Here is a 14,429-nt window from a genome sequence, read left to right on the forward strand (position 1 = left end):
TCCCAACATCAACGCCACAAATCCTAGGCCAAGCGCCACCTGCCAGGAAGCAGCCTCCCAACACCCTACTTCCCCTTACCCACCCACCTGGGCTCCCCTGTCCCTGGACTGCTTCCTCCTGCCTCACCACTGTATACCAGCTCTGGGCCAAACAACCCAGCAAACGTCTCTGCCATCTGGTGGGCTACGATCTCCAATCAAGTCTGAACCCCAGCTTCAGGGAAGGCCTCCCCACCCCAAGTTTGTCCTTCCCTTGGGTACCTTCCCTCAGCTCTGGTGTACCCTTTAGAATTCTCTTCATGTCTTTCGAGTTACTGATAGCTCCAAGCTTAATACTTCCTTAGATTAAACCATCTCTGTTCAAATCACTGTGTGGTTTCTGCCTCCTGCTTGGACCCCGGCAGACACAGGCAAGTACCACTATTATTTCCTTTTTAGAGATAAGAGAATGTGATAAGCACGGGCGAAATGACTTCCTTGGATCATATGAGGAATGCAGCAGAGCTGGACACAAACCCAGGCCTGTTGGTTCCAAAGCCTTTGATTCTGCAGTAACTAGGGGTTGGTGTAAAGACATCACATGGGACAGAGAGATGGGCTTACCTCCCCTCAGCCTCCTTTCCCATGCTTTTATGTCCTGGGTATTCAGATTAAAACAAGGGCCAAAAATGAAAAAAAAAAAAAAAAAAAGACCGCTCCTAGAGGAAGGTTTTCAACAGTGAAGAACGTCGATGGTTCTCTCAAACTAATGGCCAACATAAACATAGAGGAAAAGAAAAAAGAAAAAAAATCTATTTAAAAATCTCTTTCACACATATTACATATAGTCAATATTCTGTTCCAAATACACTTATTATGAGGCTAATATTTGATTTTTGCCAATTTCCCCATCTTTGTCTTATCTGTTAAAATGTCTTATTTTCCTAAAGAGAGAACTAAAATCCCAGTTTGGGGTCTTGCCTGTATTCGTATTTGGCTCAGAGCAGCCAGATTTCTTGATGATGTACGTCCCATCAGCTCTCAGGGACTCTGGTCCCCACCAGGGCGCTCAGAGGCAACACATAACAGCTTCCATATTCTTGGAAACAAGGCCCCGGGCTCCTCTTACAGTTTCTTCCTTGGGGATCACAGCAATGCGAGTCCTAATTAGCCTCAAAATAACAAACCCCAATATTAATGATCTTTCTTGAGTGTTGTTCTTCTCTTCCAACTTTGGTAGGGAAAAAAGTCCAATGTGAGGATTAACCATTTCCTGCTGATGAGACGTGAACTCCGACCTGTGAGTTAGGATCCCTAGGTTTGAGTCCTGGTTTTGCCACTCATTCTGTGGCCCTTTGAATTGTTGTAAATAAGGGGACTGGATTCTAAGCTTCCTTCCAGTTCTATTGTCCTTTGACCCTCAGACTCCTTTCAACTCTATTTAGTCGTAGCAAGTGAAATCCCAGCAGCTCCCATCACTGACTGCTCTCAGTGCACCTGGCAAATTGCTAAATGCCTTAAATACGTTATCTCATTTGATTCTTGCTGTAAACCTATGAGGCAGGGGCACCCGGGTGGCTCAGTCGGTTAAGCGTCTGCCTTCAGCTCAGGTCATGATCTGGGGTCCTGGGATCGAGCCCCATGTTGGGCTCCCTGCCCAGTGGGGAGTCTGCTTCTCCCTCTCCCTCTGCCTGCAGCTCCCCCTCCTTGTGCACGCACTCTCTCGCTAATAAATAAAATTTTTAAAAATAAATAAATAGACCTATGAGGTGAGCACTATTATCTATTTTTACAGGTTCAGAGGGATTCAAGCGTAGAAGTAATAAAGCCATAGAACGAGTCCTCTCCCCAGATGAGTCACTGACTTTTTCCCCAGCCTAATGAATACGCTCCTAATAGGGTCCAGCAGAAGAAATGTGAAGGTAGATCCATCATTGATTTAAAAAAAAAAAACAAAAGTCAGCATCAGACTCCACTGGCTAACGGAGGATAAGGCAGTGGGTGGAAGTAGTCAGGGGGATGGTGAGAGCCGAAGTGGAGGGAAAGAGGCTTTAAATAGCACAGCCAGGTCCGTTACAGACATGGTCTGGTTAAATCCTGACAGCAACCATAGGAGCTGAGCTTGTTATTCCCATTACACAGATGAAGAAAGTGGGGTTCAGAGAGGTTAAGTAACTTGTATACACTTGTATACATCACCAGCCAGCAGCAAAGCTGTGATCGGAGTGTGTTGTTTGACTCCTTCTATTACACTACAGTGGGACGATGGTTGGTGGCCAGAGATTTCAGGGCCTAAGGAACCATCCATAGATTTATCAAGACCAAGGCGGTGTCAACTGACAATGAAATAATTGGTCCATTGGTGCAAAGGAAGAAAAAAATGTTTCTTCAAAAAGTCGGTCCCTCCTTGACATTGGCTGAGCGGAGATGTCCTGCATCGGAGGCCCAGCACCCCTGCAGGAGCTCTTTCTGGACAAGGGCTGCCTCGCCCAGGAGGGAGGAGGCTGGGGTCTGTGACTGATCCCAGTGGGGCTGACTTTAGGTTGGGCCCCAGTGAGGCTTTAGAACAGGCTTGTGGGAGGAAGCAGAAGAATATGGTGTGAGGCAGGCACAAGGCCTACACACACCAAGTCATCTTCAAAACAGAAAGAATCGATTGCTGTTCTATTTGTCTTTTGACCCCAGATGCTTAAGAAGAATCAAAGCAGGGCCTTCATGGAAAAAGGGAATGACTGACTGAGTACAAACACACATTATGCTGGTAAACTGGCTCTCCAGAAAACAAACGGACAAAAACAGTCCTGCTCTGTAGCACTTGTCAGTTTCTATGGTACAAATACTCCCAGTCCAAGCAACTAATGTTTTAACAACTGGCTTGCAAAATTCTAATCTTTTTTTTTTTTTTAAGTAGGCTCCATACCTAGCATGGAGCCCAACACCAGGCTTGAACTCACGACCTCGAGATCAAGACCTGAGCTGAGATCAAGTGTCGGACACTTAATTGAGCCACCCAGGTGCCTCAACAAAATTCTAAATATTTAATAACTGGCTCACAAGCCAGTGAAAGCCAGCTTTACATACCACTGGGTAACTAGATCCAAGGGTGCGCCATCTTGAGAAAGCAGCAGTCTTTTTGGACAGTGGCCCAGTGCCCTCCTTCCCCACTACGACTTTAGGTATACTAAGATATTCCCTGTCTTTTTACTTCTTGCAGTTTCTTCTGCCTGGAATGTTCTTCCCTTCTCTTCCTTCTCAGAAACTCCTATGCATCGTTCAAGACCAGGCTGCAAAACACTCTGTTAAACCTTCCCAAGCCTCTTTAAGCAAAGCTCATGCGTGATCTTTTGCCCATGCTTGTACCATCTGTTTAAGTTCCTGCTTCTCCCACTAGACCTTGGCGAGAAGGCCATGCTTACTTCATCTCTAAACTAGGGGTATGATACATAGAAGGCTCGCGATATCTGTTTGCTAAATGAATAAAGTTATAAACTTCTCTCTGGTTTCAAATTCGGCAGTGAGTGACACAACTCCTCAGCCTACGTAAAACGTCTGTTTCTCCAGAAGGCCCATGAAAGCAGTTCTAACGGCAGTAATTGGACGACAATGGCCAATCCCAGCTCTGAAGGGATGTTTTGGGAAGACCCAGACTGCTACAGTTGGTCTTAAACATTTTGGTGATAAAAAAAAAAAAAAAGGTGGGAGACTTTAAGGCTGGAAGTTGAACCTTCTCTTAAGTTCCCTCCCAGCAAACCTATGAGGCTTCTACAGGGATCCACTGCAGGCAGGAATAGTGTCGCGCAGGGTGTCCCCTCAGGACTGCCATGAGAACACCAGCATCAAAGGGCAGAGCTATCTCAGACCGGCCATCTCAAACTGGGACCTTCCAACCTGCCAGAGGGAAGTGGAAGGAAGGAATGAAAGGGGATGAGCAAGAGAGAAAGAAAGAACAGTGACAGGAGAGAGTAGCAGTGTTCTCTCCAGGAACAGGCGATAGCAGTGGGTCACAGCAATGATAAAATTAAGAAAATAAAAACACTGCCCTGAAGATTTATAGACCAGCTAACACAGAGCTAACTCGGCAGTAATTCGGGCTGGTAAAAAGCAGCAGGCCGTCCGCCATATAAGCAGCCCGTCCACATCAACGCTTCTGTGGACATTGTGACCACGCCGGTGTGTTGACACCACACGGTCCCCACGCCCCCGGGCACCAGGAGCGGTGGCTAACCCAGGGGAGAGGGTGTGCAGGGTTGATGCTGATGAGGGGGTTTTTCGCAAAGACAAGCTACCCTTGACTGGATGCAGATGGCCCGGTGAAAAATGAAACCTGCCAGCAGAGGCTGCCTTTATCAGCGGTAGGGGCGCAGGGGGGACGAGACTTCCCCATCCCCGGCCCGCCCGAACGAGCCTCCGGTTTCAGCACCATATCACAGACTGTCCTAATGAGTTCTTCTGACGGGGGGAGCCCGCACATATCTGCTTCTAGGAGTGCATCCTGGCAGTCCGGGGCATGGTACCGAACTCGCCTGCTGTTTGCATTCCGTCTGCCGGAGCCGGCAAGGAATGCCTGCAGCAGGAAAAGGGCTGCGACTCACCGGGACTGAGGGCCCTGCCTACACCGGCCCATCCTGCCATTATCCTGGCCCCCCCTTAACTTCTGGCTCGGGGATGGTGCCAAGAAAAGCCAAGAGGTTTCCCCAGGCACGCTCAGCCAGATACCCAGACACCCAGTGGGTACCCACAGTATCAAAGACAAAACAAGAGCAAGGGCTGCTGTATATTAACTTTCTACTATGTGCCAAGCACCACACCAGGCAGTTGTCCCCATTTAACCCGTACAACTGTCCTATGAGGTCAATGCTATAGCCCCACCTTACAGATGAGCAAAGTGAGGGCTAAGTCAGCCTATCCAGAGTCACGGGGCTGGTAAGTGGCTGATCTGGGGAGTGAAACTGTGTTTCATCTATTCATAGAGCCTATAATCCTAAAAGGACAAGTGTGGAGAAGAGTGGGCAAAATGAAATGAAGTTTCTGGTGATTTGGCAGTAGACGGTCAGATAAATGAATAAATTTTTCAGTTTCATCCAGGTTTTTTTTTTTTAAGGATTTTATTTATTTGAGAGAGAGAAAGAGAGAGAGCGCACAGAAGCAGGGGGAGGGGCAGAGGGAGAGGAAGAGAGAGAATCTCAAGCAAACTCCCCACTGAGCACAGAGCCTGACGTGGGGCTCGATCCCAGGATCCCAAGATCATGACCTGAGCTAAAACCAAGAGCCAGACGCTTATCCGATGGGGCCACCCCAGCGCCCCCAGTTTTATCCAGGTTTAGTAGTATCATGGCGATGACCATGATTTGAGAGATAAACCTGCCATTATGGGTTAAACACACTCAGACCACAAATTCATTTCAGAACCTGGTACCAGAAGTTTTTAATCACTGCTGCTTTTGGTTTTTTGAGCCACTGCTCTGCTCATCTGGGGCACCCAACCAAGAAATGCAGCCAGCAACTTAGAAGGAAAGGGGTCTCCAAGGCCCCCAACTGGCCTGCAAACTGAGACCCATACAGTTCCCAATTCCTCGATACCGTCCCACTTGCCCACACACACCAGTGAAAAAAATATGCCTGCGTCAAGCCTTCTGAATACTTTTTCCCTCCCATTTGGGAAGGTGAACCAGCGGGAAGCACTTTGATGCGTTCAGAGAGGACCTTTACACAAAGGTCCTGCACGCCTTAAGGGGGGGGGGGTGCTGGCCACTCCCACCTGACCGCACCCTCCTCTCTGAGGTGACCGACAGGTGGGGAAGTGACCTTGCATCGCCAGTCCCTTCAATCTCCTGAGTTGGGCAGGTCAAACAAAGACGATGGAGACAACTGTGCGACAAGAGGGATTTGGCCGGCGTCGCGCAGTGCAGCCCAGCTCTCTTCTGTGCAGTGGGGTGGACCACAGCTTGCTGGCAGGGGTGGCCCCGAGCCTGTCTGATGTACAGCCAGACACCTGACTGCCTTTGACTGACGGTACATGGGCTAAGCACCTGCAGGGTCCCCTTCCACCTTCTGGACACCCCTGGAGGCACCCAGTTTTGTTAGGAGAGGAAGCTCTGACATTCAGAAGGTGTTTGACGTCTCACAGGTGTGATGGCAGAGCCTGTGCTCTTAGTGGCTGTGTCACGATGCTGGAATGTTCCTACCTCCTAGAGGACATGTTCACCCCACGGCCTGCTTCAACAACCCTCATGCTTTGCTCTGGGCTGTTCTAGGCTGCTCTTGTCAGAGGTGAACTGCTGCATCAGCAAACAAAACCATTGTGTTTTGCCACTAGTATTGAATGTTACTAGAATGGGGGAGTCTTTCGAAATCCACATCTCTACAGCTGCTTCTCTCGGGGCCACTGCCTAAAAGTGGTGGCAGCTTGTCTCCAGATGGCAGCTTCGGGAATCTTCCTCAGAACACACTTTGTGTTATCCACCCAGTGAATTCAAAGACCTCTTTATCATGCAGCCCCTCTTGATTATCTTCTCCCGAAAGATCTCCGTAAGCCCTGACCAAGCATCCCCATGCCCTTCTTCCCCTGCTAGGGGAGAGATTTGCTAGAGTTGGGGCTGGAAGGAAAGCTGTGTCCAAATTGAGGCCAGTGACATGGGTCATTATATTTTTAGACCTCAGAAAAATGGGGACAAGAAGCATCTGTGACAGTCTCCCTGGCCCTCTTCATTTGGATAGTAAGGGCCCAAAGACACCTTAGAAAAATGGAGGCTGCTTGCTGAGACGTGGGGACAGTCCTATCCAGGCAAACATCCACAAGATTCCCCCTCCCCCACCATCACTAGACACGAACAACTTCCTCCTCAGCCAGTTCCCTCTGACATTCAGCTCCTTGGGAAAGCAGGATGCTGCTTTTTAAAAGTACTCATTGACCTTGAACTTTTAAATGTGTTTCTCAATTTTCCCCTTTTATCACTGTCCGGCTAACATCATGCTATGTCATTTCTTAAGTTCCGGTATTTAATATAAAATACTGAATGAAAACATATTTTACAAAAGAGCTCTACAACTGGGTATGTGGGGAGAGAACACTTTGCCAATCGTGCCTGTTCTTTCTCCCCGCACTTGACAAACATTCCCAGTATCTGAACAAACAAGTGGGCGAGGCATCGCTGTTCCTCCTCTGGTTTGAGGGGCCAACGGGCCCTGGGACAGAAGGATAAACAGGCTACAAGGAAGGGGTTAAGAGTCGGAGTCGGGTGAGAATCTCGACTCTGTCATATACAAGCTGGATGACCCGGTGGGACTGATTTCTGGGAACCTGTTTCTTCATCTGTAAAATGGGAATACTCTCAGTAGAACGCCTGGCTCCAGTCCACACACAAAGGTCCAATAAACGGCCCCATTATGATCACTTTCGTGTTCACGCTTGAGCACCTCCTCTGTGGGAGAGCCCTGGGTGTGTGTTCACAGTGCTGGCTCCGGTTCACGTGGGGGTCAGGCCCTGTCAGACAGAAGCCCCCTCTTCCTGTCAGACCTCCCTGACATCCACACTTCATCCCTCATCCGTCTCATCTTGCTTCCCAGAGCTGTCGGTCTCCCTCTTTCCATCCCTCCTTCCTCTTACTCCCGGAGTCCAGCTGCCTCCTCAGTGGCCCTCAGAGTCCTTGCCGTGTCAGGCCATCCTTCTTACCCGGCGTCAACATCCCCAGTGCTCCTGGGACGCTGCGAGGGGAAAAGCCGCCTGTTTCAGCCAACCCACCCCGAGCATTTATCTCAGCCCCATCTCGCCCGGACCAGCTTCAGTCCTCCCCTGCTCCATAAAAACATCTCGTTATCTCTTCAGCTCACGTGTGCTGATTGGGTCTGCCCTCGCGGCTTACATCTGCAATCCCTCCGTCTGAGGCTTCCACTCAGACCTGGCTGGTTTTCAGTCTGGGCCTAACGGCACCGCCTCTCCAGAGTCCTGGGTCTTGCGGGGTTTGTTCTCATCTGTCTCTGAAAACCAACCCTGTTCCGGACTTGCGTACGCATGGCTGGCTGCTGGCTGGGCTGGAAAGCCCCCAGCCCCTTCCTCTGCTGTTGGGCTCTCTCATTCCTTCTCAAGGCCGGCTCAAGAACTAACGGAATCAGGGTTTTGCTTGAAAACGGAGAAAAGCCCGGCACCCTCCCCTGAAGCAGCTACTTTCTCAGTGCAAGAAACCAGACCAGGTGTGACCGACATCATTTGATCATTTGAATTTACCTAGTAAGCTTTGCGCAGATCTCAATCACCTGATACATAAAACAGTCATTAGAAGCAAAGACCTAAATGAAAAGGGCCAGCACCTTCATATTTTCTTAGGGATTTGTCTTCCTTCCTGTGGAAGCTTGCTTTTCCTTACTGTCTTACACATCTACCTGTGAGAAATTCTTAGAAGCCACTCTGCCAGCTATGAGTCTTTGAAGAAAAATGCCCCCCAGTCGAGAACCACTGTTCTTCTCACATACACACTTCTCTCTGACACACCTGTGGGTCCAAGACAAGAAGTGCAAACACCCGGCAGAGAAGAGAGGGCTCCAGAAGCCACTGCCTTTGCCCCTTGGTACCCAAGGTGCTAAGCAAGTGGTTCCTGGTAGGGGCAGGACATGGGGAATTCCTGCCCGCCAGCAAGGCTGCTGGCTCACGGGGAGGAAGTTCTCTCCAAAGCCACAGACTTCCAGCTTGTGGGTGTCAGGGAGGTCGAGGCCCACTGTGGCGATGTGGACCGCAGAAGGTTTATAAGGGCTCAATACTCAACACACTGCATCTCCCCCAGGGGTCCTCCCTGCTTGTGGTGAGTCACCAACAGAGGATGGGGAGACTGGGTTGGAAAACAAACCTCGTCGATGGCCTCACCGGGGCTAACACATGCAGCATGCCTGTCCCCACTCACAGCTCCACGGGCCACCGCACCACAGCCCCAGGCCATCTTCCCTGGCTGTTCCCTCTCTGGTCTAGACAGGTTCAGCGTGGCCCCAGGACCATCAGGAGCGAATCTTATCGGACACCTTCCAGCAAGTATTTATTGAGCCCACTCTCCAGGTCCTTGCTACGGAAGGGGTGGTTCACAGCCCAGCTCGGAGCTTGTGAGAACTGCAGACTCTCAGGCCCCACCCCAGAACTTCCAAATCGGAGCATGGCCCTTAGTGATTCTTCAGGTGATGTATATGGTCGCTGAAGGTTGAGAATGCCTTTCTGTGAGTAACCCAAGAAAGGGAGATCTGCTCCTCTCGAGCAGCTCCCAGTCTGGTTGGGAAGAGAGCACTCACAGATCCGAAACAACGGAGCAGAGTACAAGTCTACTTCATCAAGCATGATTTGGTGGATACCGAACACCGAGACCAAGTCCTGCCTCGGCTTCCTCGTTTGTAAAGTGGCAATAACACTTGCCCTGTTGACCTTACAGATTGTCCTGGATGGGAAAGTGTTACACCCACAGAAGATACTATTTAATGTTACATACGTAGACGTCTACACAAGTTCAGAGATGAGAGGGCTAGGGATGACTGGAACGGTCCGTGAAGATCCAGCAAGACGAAGGGGGCCTTTCAAAGATACTGAACCATACACCGAATTAGACACTATAGTAAAGCAAGAGGGAAAATGCACACGTTGACAAGTGCACCAGAGCCTCGCTGGAGCTACAGAGAGCTCCCCCTGACCAACATTCACCAACTTTCACCCTGACAACTGACTGATGCTCAGCTCCATGGGTCTCAGAAGCACACACTCACTGCCACCAGAGCCTCACAGGAGACACAAAGCAAGCAGATGTCGTCTCTATGTGGATGCTGGCAAAAGCCCTATTGCTGCAAACCTCACCTCTGGTCGGGGATACATGAAAATGGATTTGTCATTTTGCACGGCTGACCAACGAAGATGGGGATGTCTGGGGGCAGAGCTAATGGAATATTACTCAGCCATCAAAAAGAACGATTTCTCAACATTTGCTGCAACATGGACGGGACTGGAGGAGATAATGCTAAGCGAAATAAGTCAAGCAGAGAAAGACAATTATCATATGGTTTCACTCATTTATGGAACATAAGAACTAGGAAGATCGGTAAGAGAAGAAAGGGAAGAAGAAGGGGGGTAAACAGAAGGGGGAATGAACTCACGAGAGACTATGGACTCTGGGAAACAAACTGAGGGCTTCAGAGGGGAGAGGGGTGGGGGAATGGAATAGGCTGGTGATGGGTATGAAGGAGGGCACGTATTGCATGGTGCACTGGGTGTTATATGCAAGTAATGAATCATGGAACTTCACATAAAAAACTAGGGATGTACTGTATGGTGACTAACATAATATAATAAAAAATATTATAAAAAATAAAATTTTAATGAACAAAAAGAAAAGAAAAGGAAATTAGCAGGTGAGTTCTTACGTAATCAGTTCCCTAGGTAATGCTTTTTAAGCCTTTGCTATGTCCTAGATGTTTCCTTTTCTCCCTTCCTTCCTTCCTTCCTCCCTCCCTCCCTTCCAAATTTAATCTTCACAATAATCCTATCAGGCAGGGGAATCTTCTGCCCCTACCTTACAGAGGAGCAAACTGGGGATTTAGGATTTGAACCCAGGTTGGTCGGCTTACCAAAGCCCATGACCTTAACTGTCGCCCGCTAAGCCGCTAGGGCAGTGTGAGAATCTCTGGTCTTCCTCCTGCCGTTGAAACAATGTGGCTTTGCTTTTGTTGTGAAACCTGGCTCACTCTGACTTGCTGACGTTGCCATGCTTGTCCTGAGCTTCTCCAGAGAAATGCTGTCTTCTGGCAGGAAAAGATAAAACCGGCTGATACAAATGAGTCACCATACTCGCTATAATTAACAGTGATGCAAGAGCCAGATGCAAACGAAGAGGGGCCTCAGGACCGGACTTTTAGGCGGCCCAAACTCTGAGCTGCGGTCTGCTCGGGATACATTGTAAATGAAGAGGAGTAGCTGGACGCATGCGCACTCCAGCTCCTGGCGCTGGGAGGGGCGGCACCAGCTCAATGTCCTTACTTACGGCGGAGAGACCATATGCCAGAACCAGACAGAGTTCATAGTTCATACATAATGCAGACCTTTGCTTTTACACTCGGCTGTCCTGGAAAGTCTAAGCAGTTTTGAACCTGCTGAGCTGACGCATAGCAACTACAGTAGGCAACTCCGTTGTGCCCGGTGTTCAGCCCATGGCCCCCTGCCTGCAGTATGTACCTGTGAACTTTCCAGAAAGACCAGTCATCATTAGCATCCCTATTCTCATTTGCTGACCTGCAGTAGCAAGTGATACGAGGATAGCCTGATTAAAATAAGCCCTTGAACGCGCTTCCCACCATGCGATCCACAAACCCCCCTGAGCACAGCCCGAGTGCCATCCCTTTGAAAGGATGCTAGCTGCTTCCAGGATGGGCAATTGCCTCCTGAGGTTCGACAGGGAGAAACAGGGCAGTCAGGACGTGGACAGACTACACTAGTGATCATCGATGTCCAGCAGCATCTTCTTACCTATTTCAGACAGTCTCAACTGTTCTTAAGAGTTGAACACAATGCAGCTGATACAATCTTGCCACTTTCCTTTTGAATAGACTTTAATTGAGAGTGAAGTGAAAAATGCAGGTTACATTTTTAGTGTTATCATTGATACGTTGTAAGATCAACACCAAACAGTGATGCATCTAACATTTATACATTTCCTAAGTTTAGTTGTCAAAGAGCAAATCATTATCAGATATATATATTTACACAATAATTTCAAGCAACAGTAAATAATAAACACCCTCCTTTAAGCACACACGTGCACGCACGCGCACACACACACACACACACACCTTTAAACAATGGATTTCCTCACACTAGTAAGTCTCATTTTGTCGCATACACTGATAGACTCAAAGTTACTTAAAAACAGTCTTATCAGTGGAGATCCTGGACCAGCCCAATTTTCTTCTAGAATCACTTTAATTTTTACAACCTGAAGCCACACACCCAACGTGGTCTGTACACTCTAAGGACACCCCAGATGATAAAAATGAATCCCACTTCCTTTGTGTGAGGAGATATGTACGTCTCGGGAGATGCTTGTGATTACAACTCAAAAAAGTCGAAAATAAACAAAACCAAAATCTCAGATCTTCAAGCACAGTTTCTAAACAGCGTTGTGCTCATGTTAACATTGAATTAGCCGAACGGGAAGATTCTTTTAGATTTCTCTACAGAGGTACTGGTTAGTTCTGGTTCTTTCTTCAGCTGCTTGAAACGCACACATTTTTAAAGGTGCCTGGTAGCATTACATCTGCCTTCCAGGTTAGCGGCCTGCCTAACCTCCGGAATGCCGGACGGGACTCAGCCCCAGCGCTTTGCTCTCTGATTTATTTCTGGCTGTTAGTAAATGGAAACCATGACAAAGTTTACATTAGCAGACACATACACATGCCCCGGCCTATAAATATTCTATGATGGAAAATGGTACAATGACTCCATTCCTAATGAAGAGGAGCGTAAAAGGAGAAGAAGAGGGGGCGGGGGGACATTATCAACAATGGCTCTTCTTACAGTGGAAAATCCAGACCAAATGGCGGAGATGGGCTTTTAACTAACTGGACACTGACAGCCGCTTCTCCAGGGCCTTTGAGTCAACTAAAAGCAAGCAGGGCAGAGCCCGACCCCTCTGGGCAAACCTGGTAGGATCCGGTAGGACAAGCATCTTGTCTTGGAAGCTGGATGAAGACGATCACCGGCCATTTCCTTCTTAGAGAGGTGAGTGAGGAGGAATTTTAAAGTCAGGTTTGGAAGGAGTTCACACACTGTCCTGCCTGGGACATAGACGTGTCCCGGGGTCAGATCCCCTCAAAGCGCCAGCTGGAGTTTGGTCATGTTTCTCTGGTGCATGTTGTGATGGCGGACTAATTCGTCTGAGCGGGCAAACTTTTTCTGACAGCTGGGCCACCGACAGCTGAAGGGCTTTTCACCTGTGGACACAACTGCCAGTCAGAGATGCTTGCAGCGGACAGACTGCACACAAGTTCAACTATCAAAGGCCCGAGCTAAACCATCCCAAGGCACGCACTCCCGATTCCCTCTAGTTCTTTCCCTAGGCTAACAAATCGGGCTCATTCCACGGGCAGCCTTGAAATGGCAGCACCTCGGGGCCCTTAAGGATTAAACTACGATAAAAAGCATAAAATATTATTAAGTCAGAGGACTGGGGAAATGGCAGAGAAGGCAAGAATCCAGTTAATCCAAGTGTCTGGGCAATTCAAATGTAATCGAGGGGGAAACATCTGTTTCAACCTTTGCTGTTAGACCGTTTTGTGAATTGCATAAGTGTTTCCCCTCCACTGTCTTCCCAGGGAATTGAGCTTAACTGGGCTGCAGGAGCTCAGAATCATCACCCTGGATATTACTGACTGATTGCCCCTTGTAGTAGAGCTCTCACTGTAACTTTAATACGTCCGTCTGTGTAGATATTCGGGATGGGCTGGGTATTTTAAGATAAGTCACTGATTCCAGTTTGCAGGATATTTTCTTCTTTTACCTTAAAGTGTTATTCAGAGCATAATCCCCGTTCTAGTTGAGACACAGTTATAAGATTTTTAACGAGGCTGCCAAAAGATCGAAACCTCTCCATCTAAGGAGCTCTCAGAAGTTCCTTTCAAGACTCATTCTGAACAGGGAGGATAATCAGCATTTATGAAGTGCCTAGTATATGCCCAGCCTTGTCGTGGGCACCATCTACGTAAGTCATTTCGTGTATTCTTTACAACAGCCCTGTAAGAGAAGCATTAGTATCCCTACTCTGGAGATGAGGCTAGACCGATAGTGAGGGCAGATCCAAGCTGCACTTAAATCCAGGTCTGTCTACTCCAAAGCCCATGCACTTGGCAGTATCCCACCTCCCAAGCCTGGCCCTAATGGAAATAGAGCTGTGGCTTTATCCTAAGTAAAAATGCCACAGGAGCCAATCTCTGTACCACCAGAGAGATCTTTCCAGGATATCTCTGGTTCCACTTTGCCTCCTTTGAGAACTACTGGTTGGGACAAGCAGGGAGCAATGTCCCAGGGGAGGTGTTGTCCCAGGGTTAAACTGAGGGGCTGATCAAATACAGGGTAAAACAGTCTGCCAGCGACGTGGGTCATTTTGGACACCGGCGGATATGCACAGGGTTGGAGGAGGAGGGGGGCAAGATACAAAGGATGATAACTAAGGAAAAGAAGAAACACCAGAGGCACCTGAGTAAGGCGAGAGACGTCCGTCCCAGCAACTCTGAGGCACAGGTGCCTTTACCCTGTGTATAAATGCAGCCTCTTCAGGCTGAGGATCTGCAACTGCACTGGGGGTCATGACCTCCTGTTTTCCTTCACCTCCCATTCACTGTTCCTCTGCTCTTCCTGATCCGGCTCCTGGCCGTCCGCCCCAACCTCCAGCCATGCTGTCAAACGTCATCTTCTAATGGACAAAGCCCAACCCTTT

General features: G+C 48.7%; 1 protein-coding gene across 4 annotated transcripts in view; it reads right to left on the minus strand.

Moving 5' to 3' along the window:
• Positions 1-671: 671 nt before the first annotated feature.
• Positions 672-14,429, minus strand: part of WT1 (WT1 transcription factor) — a 57,797-nt gene continuing 44,039 nt past the window's right edge. For all 4 annotated transcript variants that reach the window (XM_087855389.1, XM_045808555.2, XM_087855388.1 and 1 more), the window contains one exon: positions 672-12,927. In XM_087855389.1, coding sequence (XP_087711515.1) covers positions 12,806-12,927 — 122 coding nt within the window. In that variant the 3' untranslated portion in view covers positions 672-12,805. The remainder of the gene's footprint in view (positions 12,928-14,429) is intronic.

The sequence above is a fragment of the Ursus americanus genome, chromosome 24 (assembly GCF_024610735.1).
Source record: "Ursus americanus isolate L20-20 chromosome 24, mUrsAme1.1.p, whole genome shotgun sequence".
Taxonomy (NCBI): domain Eukaryota; kingdom Metazoa; phylum Chordata; class Mammalia; order Carnivora; family Ursidae; genus Ursus; species Ursus americanus.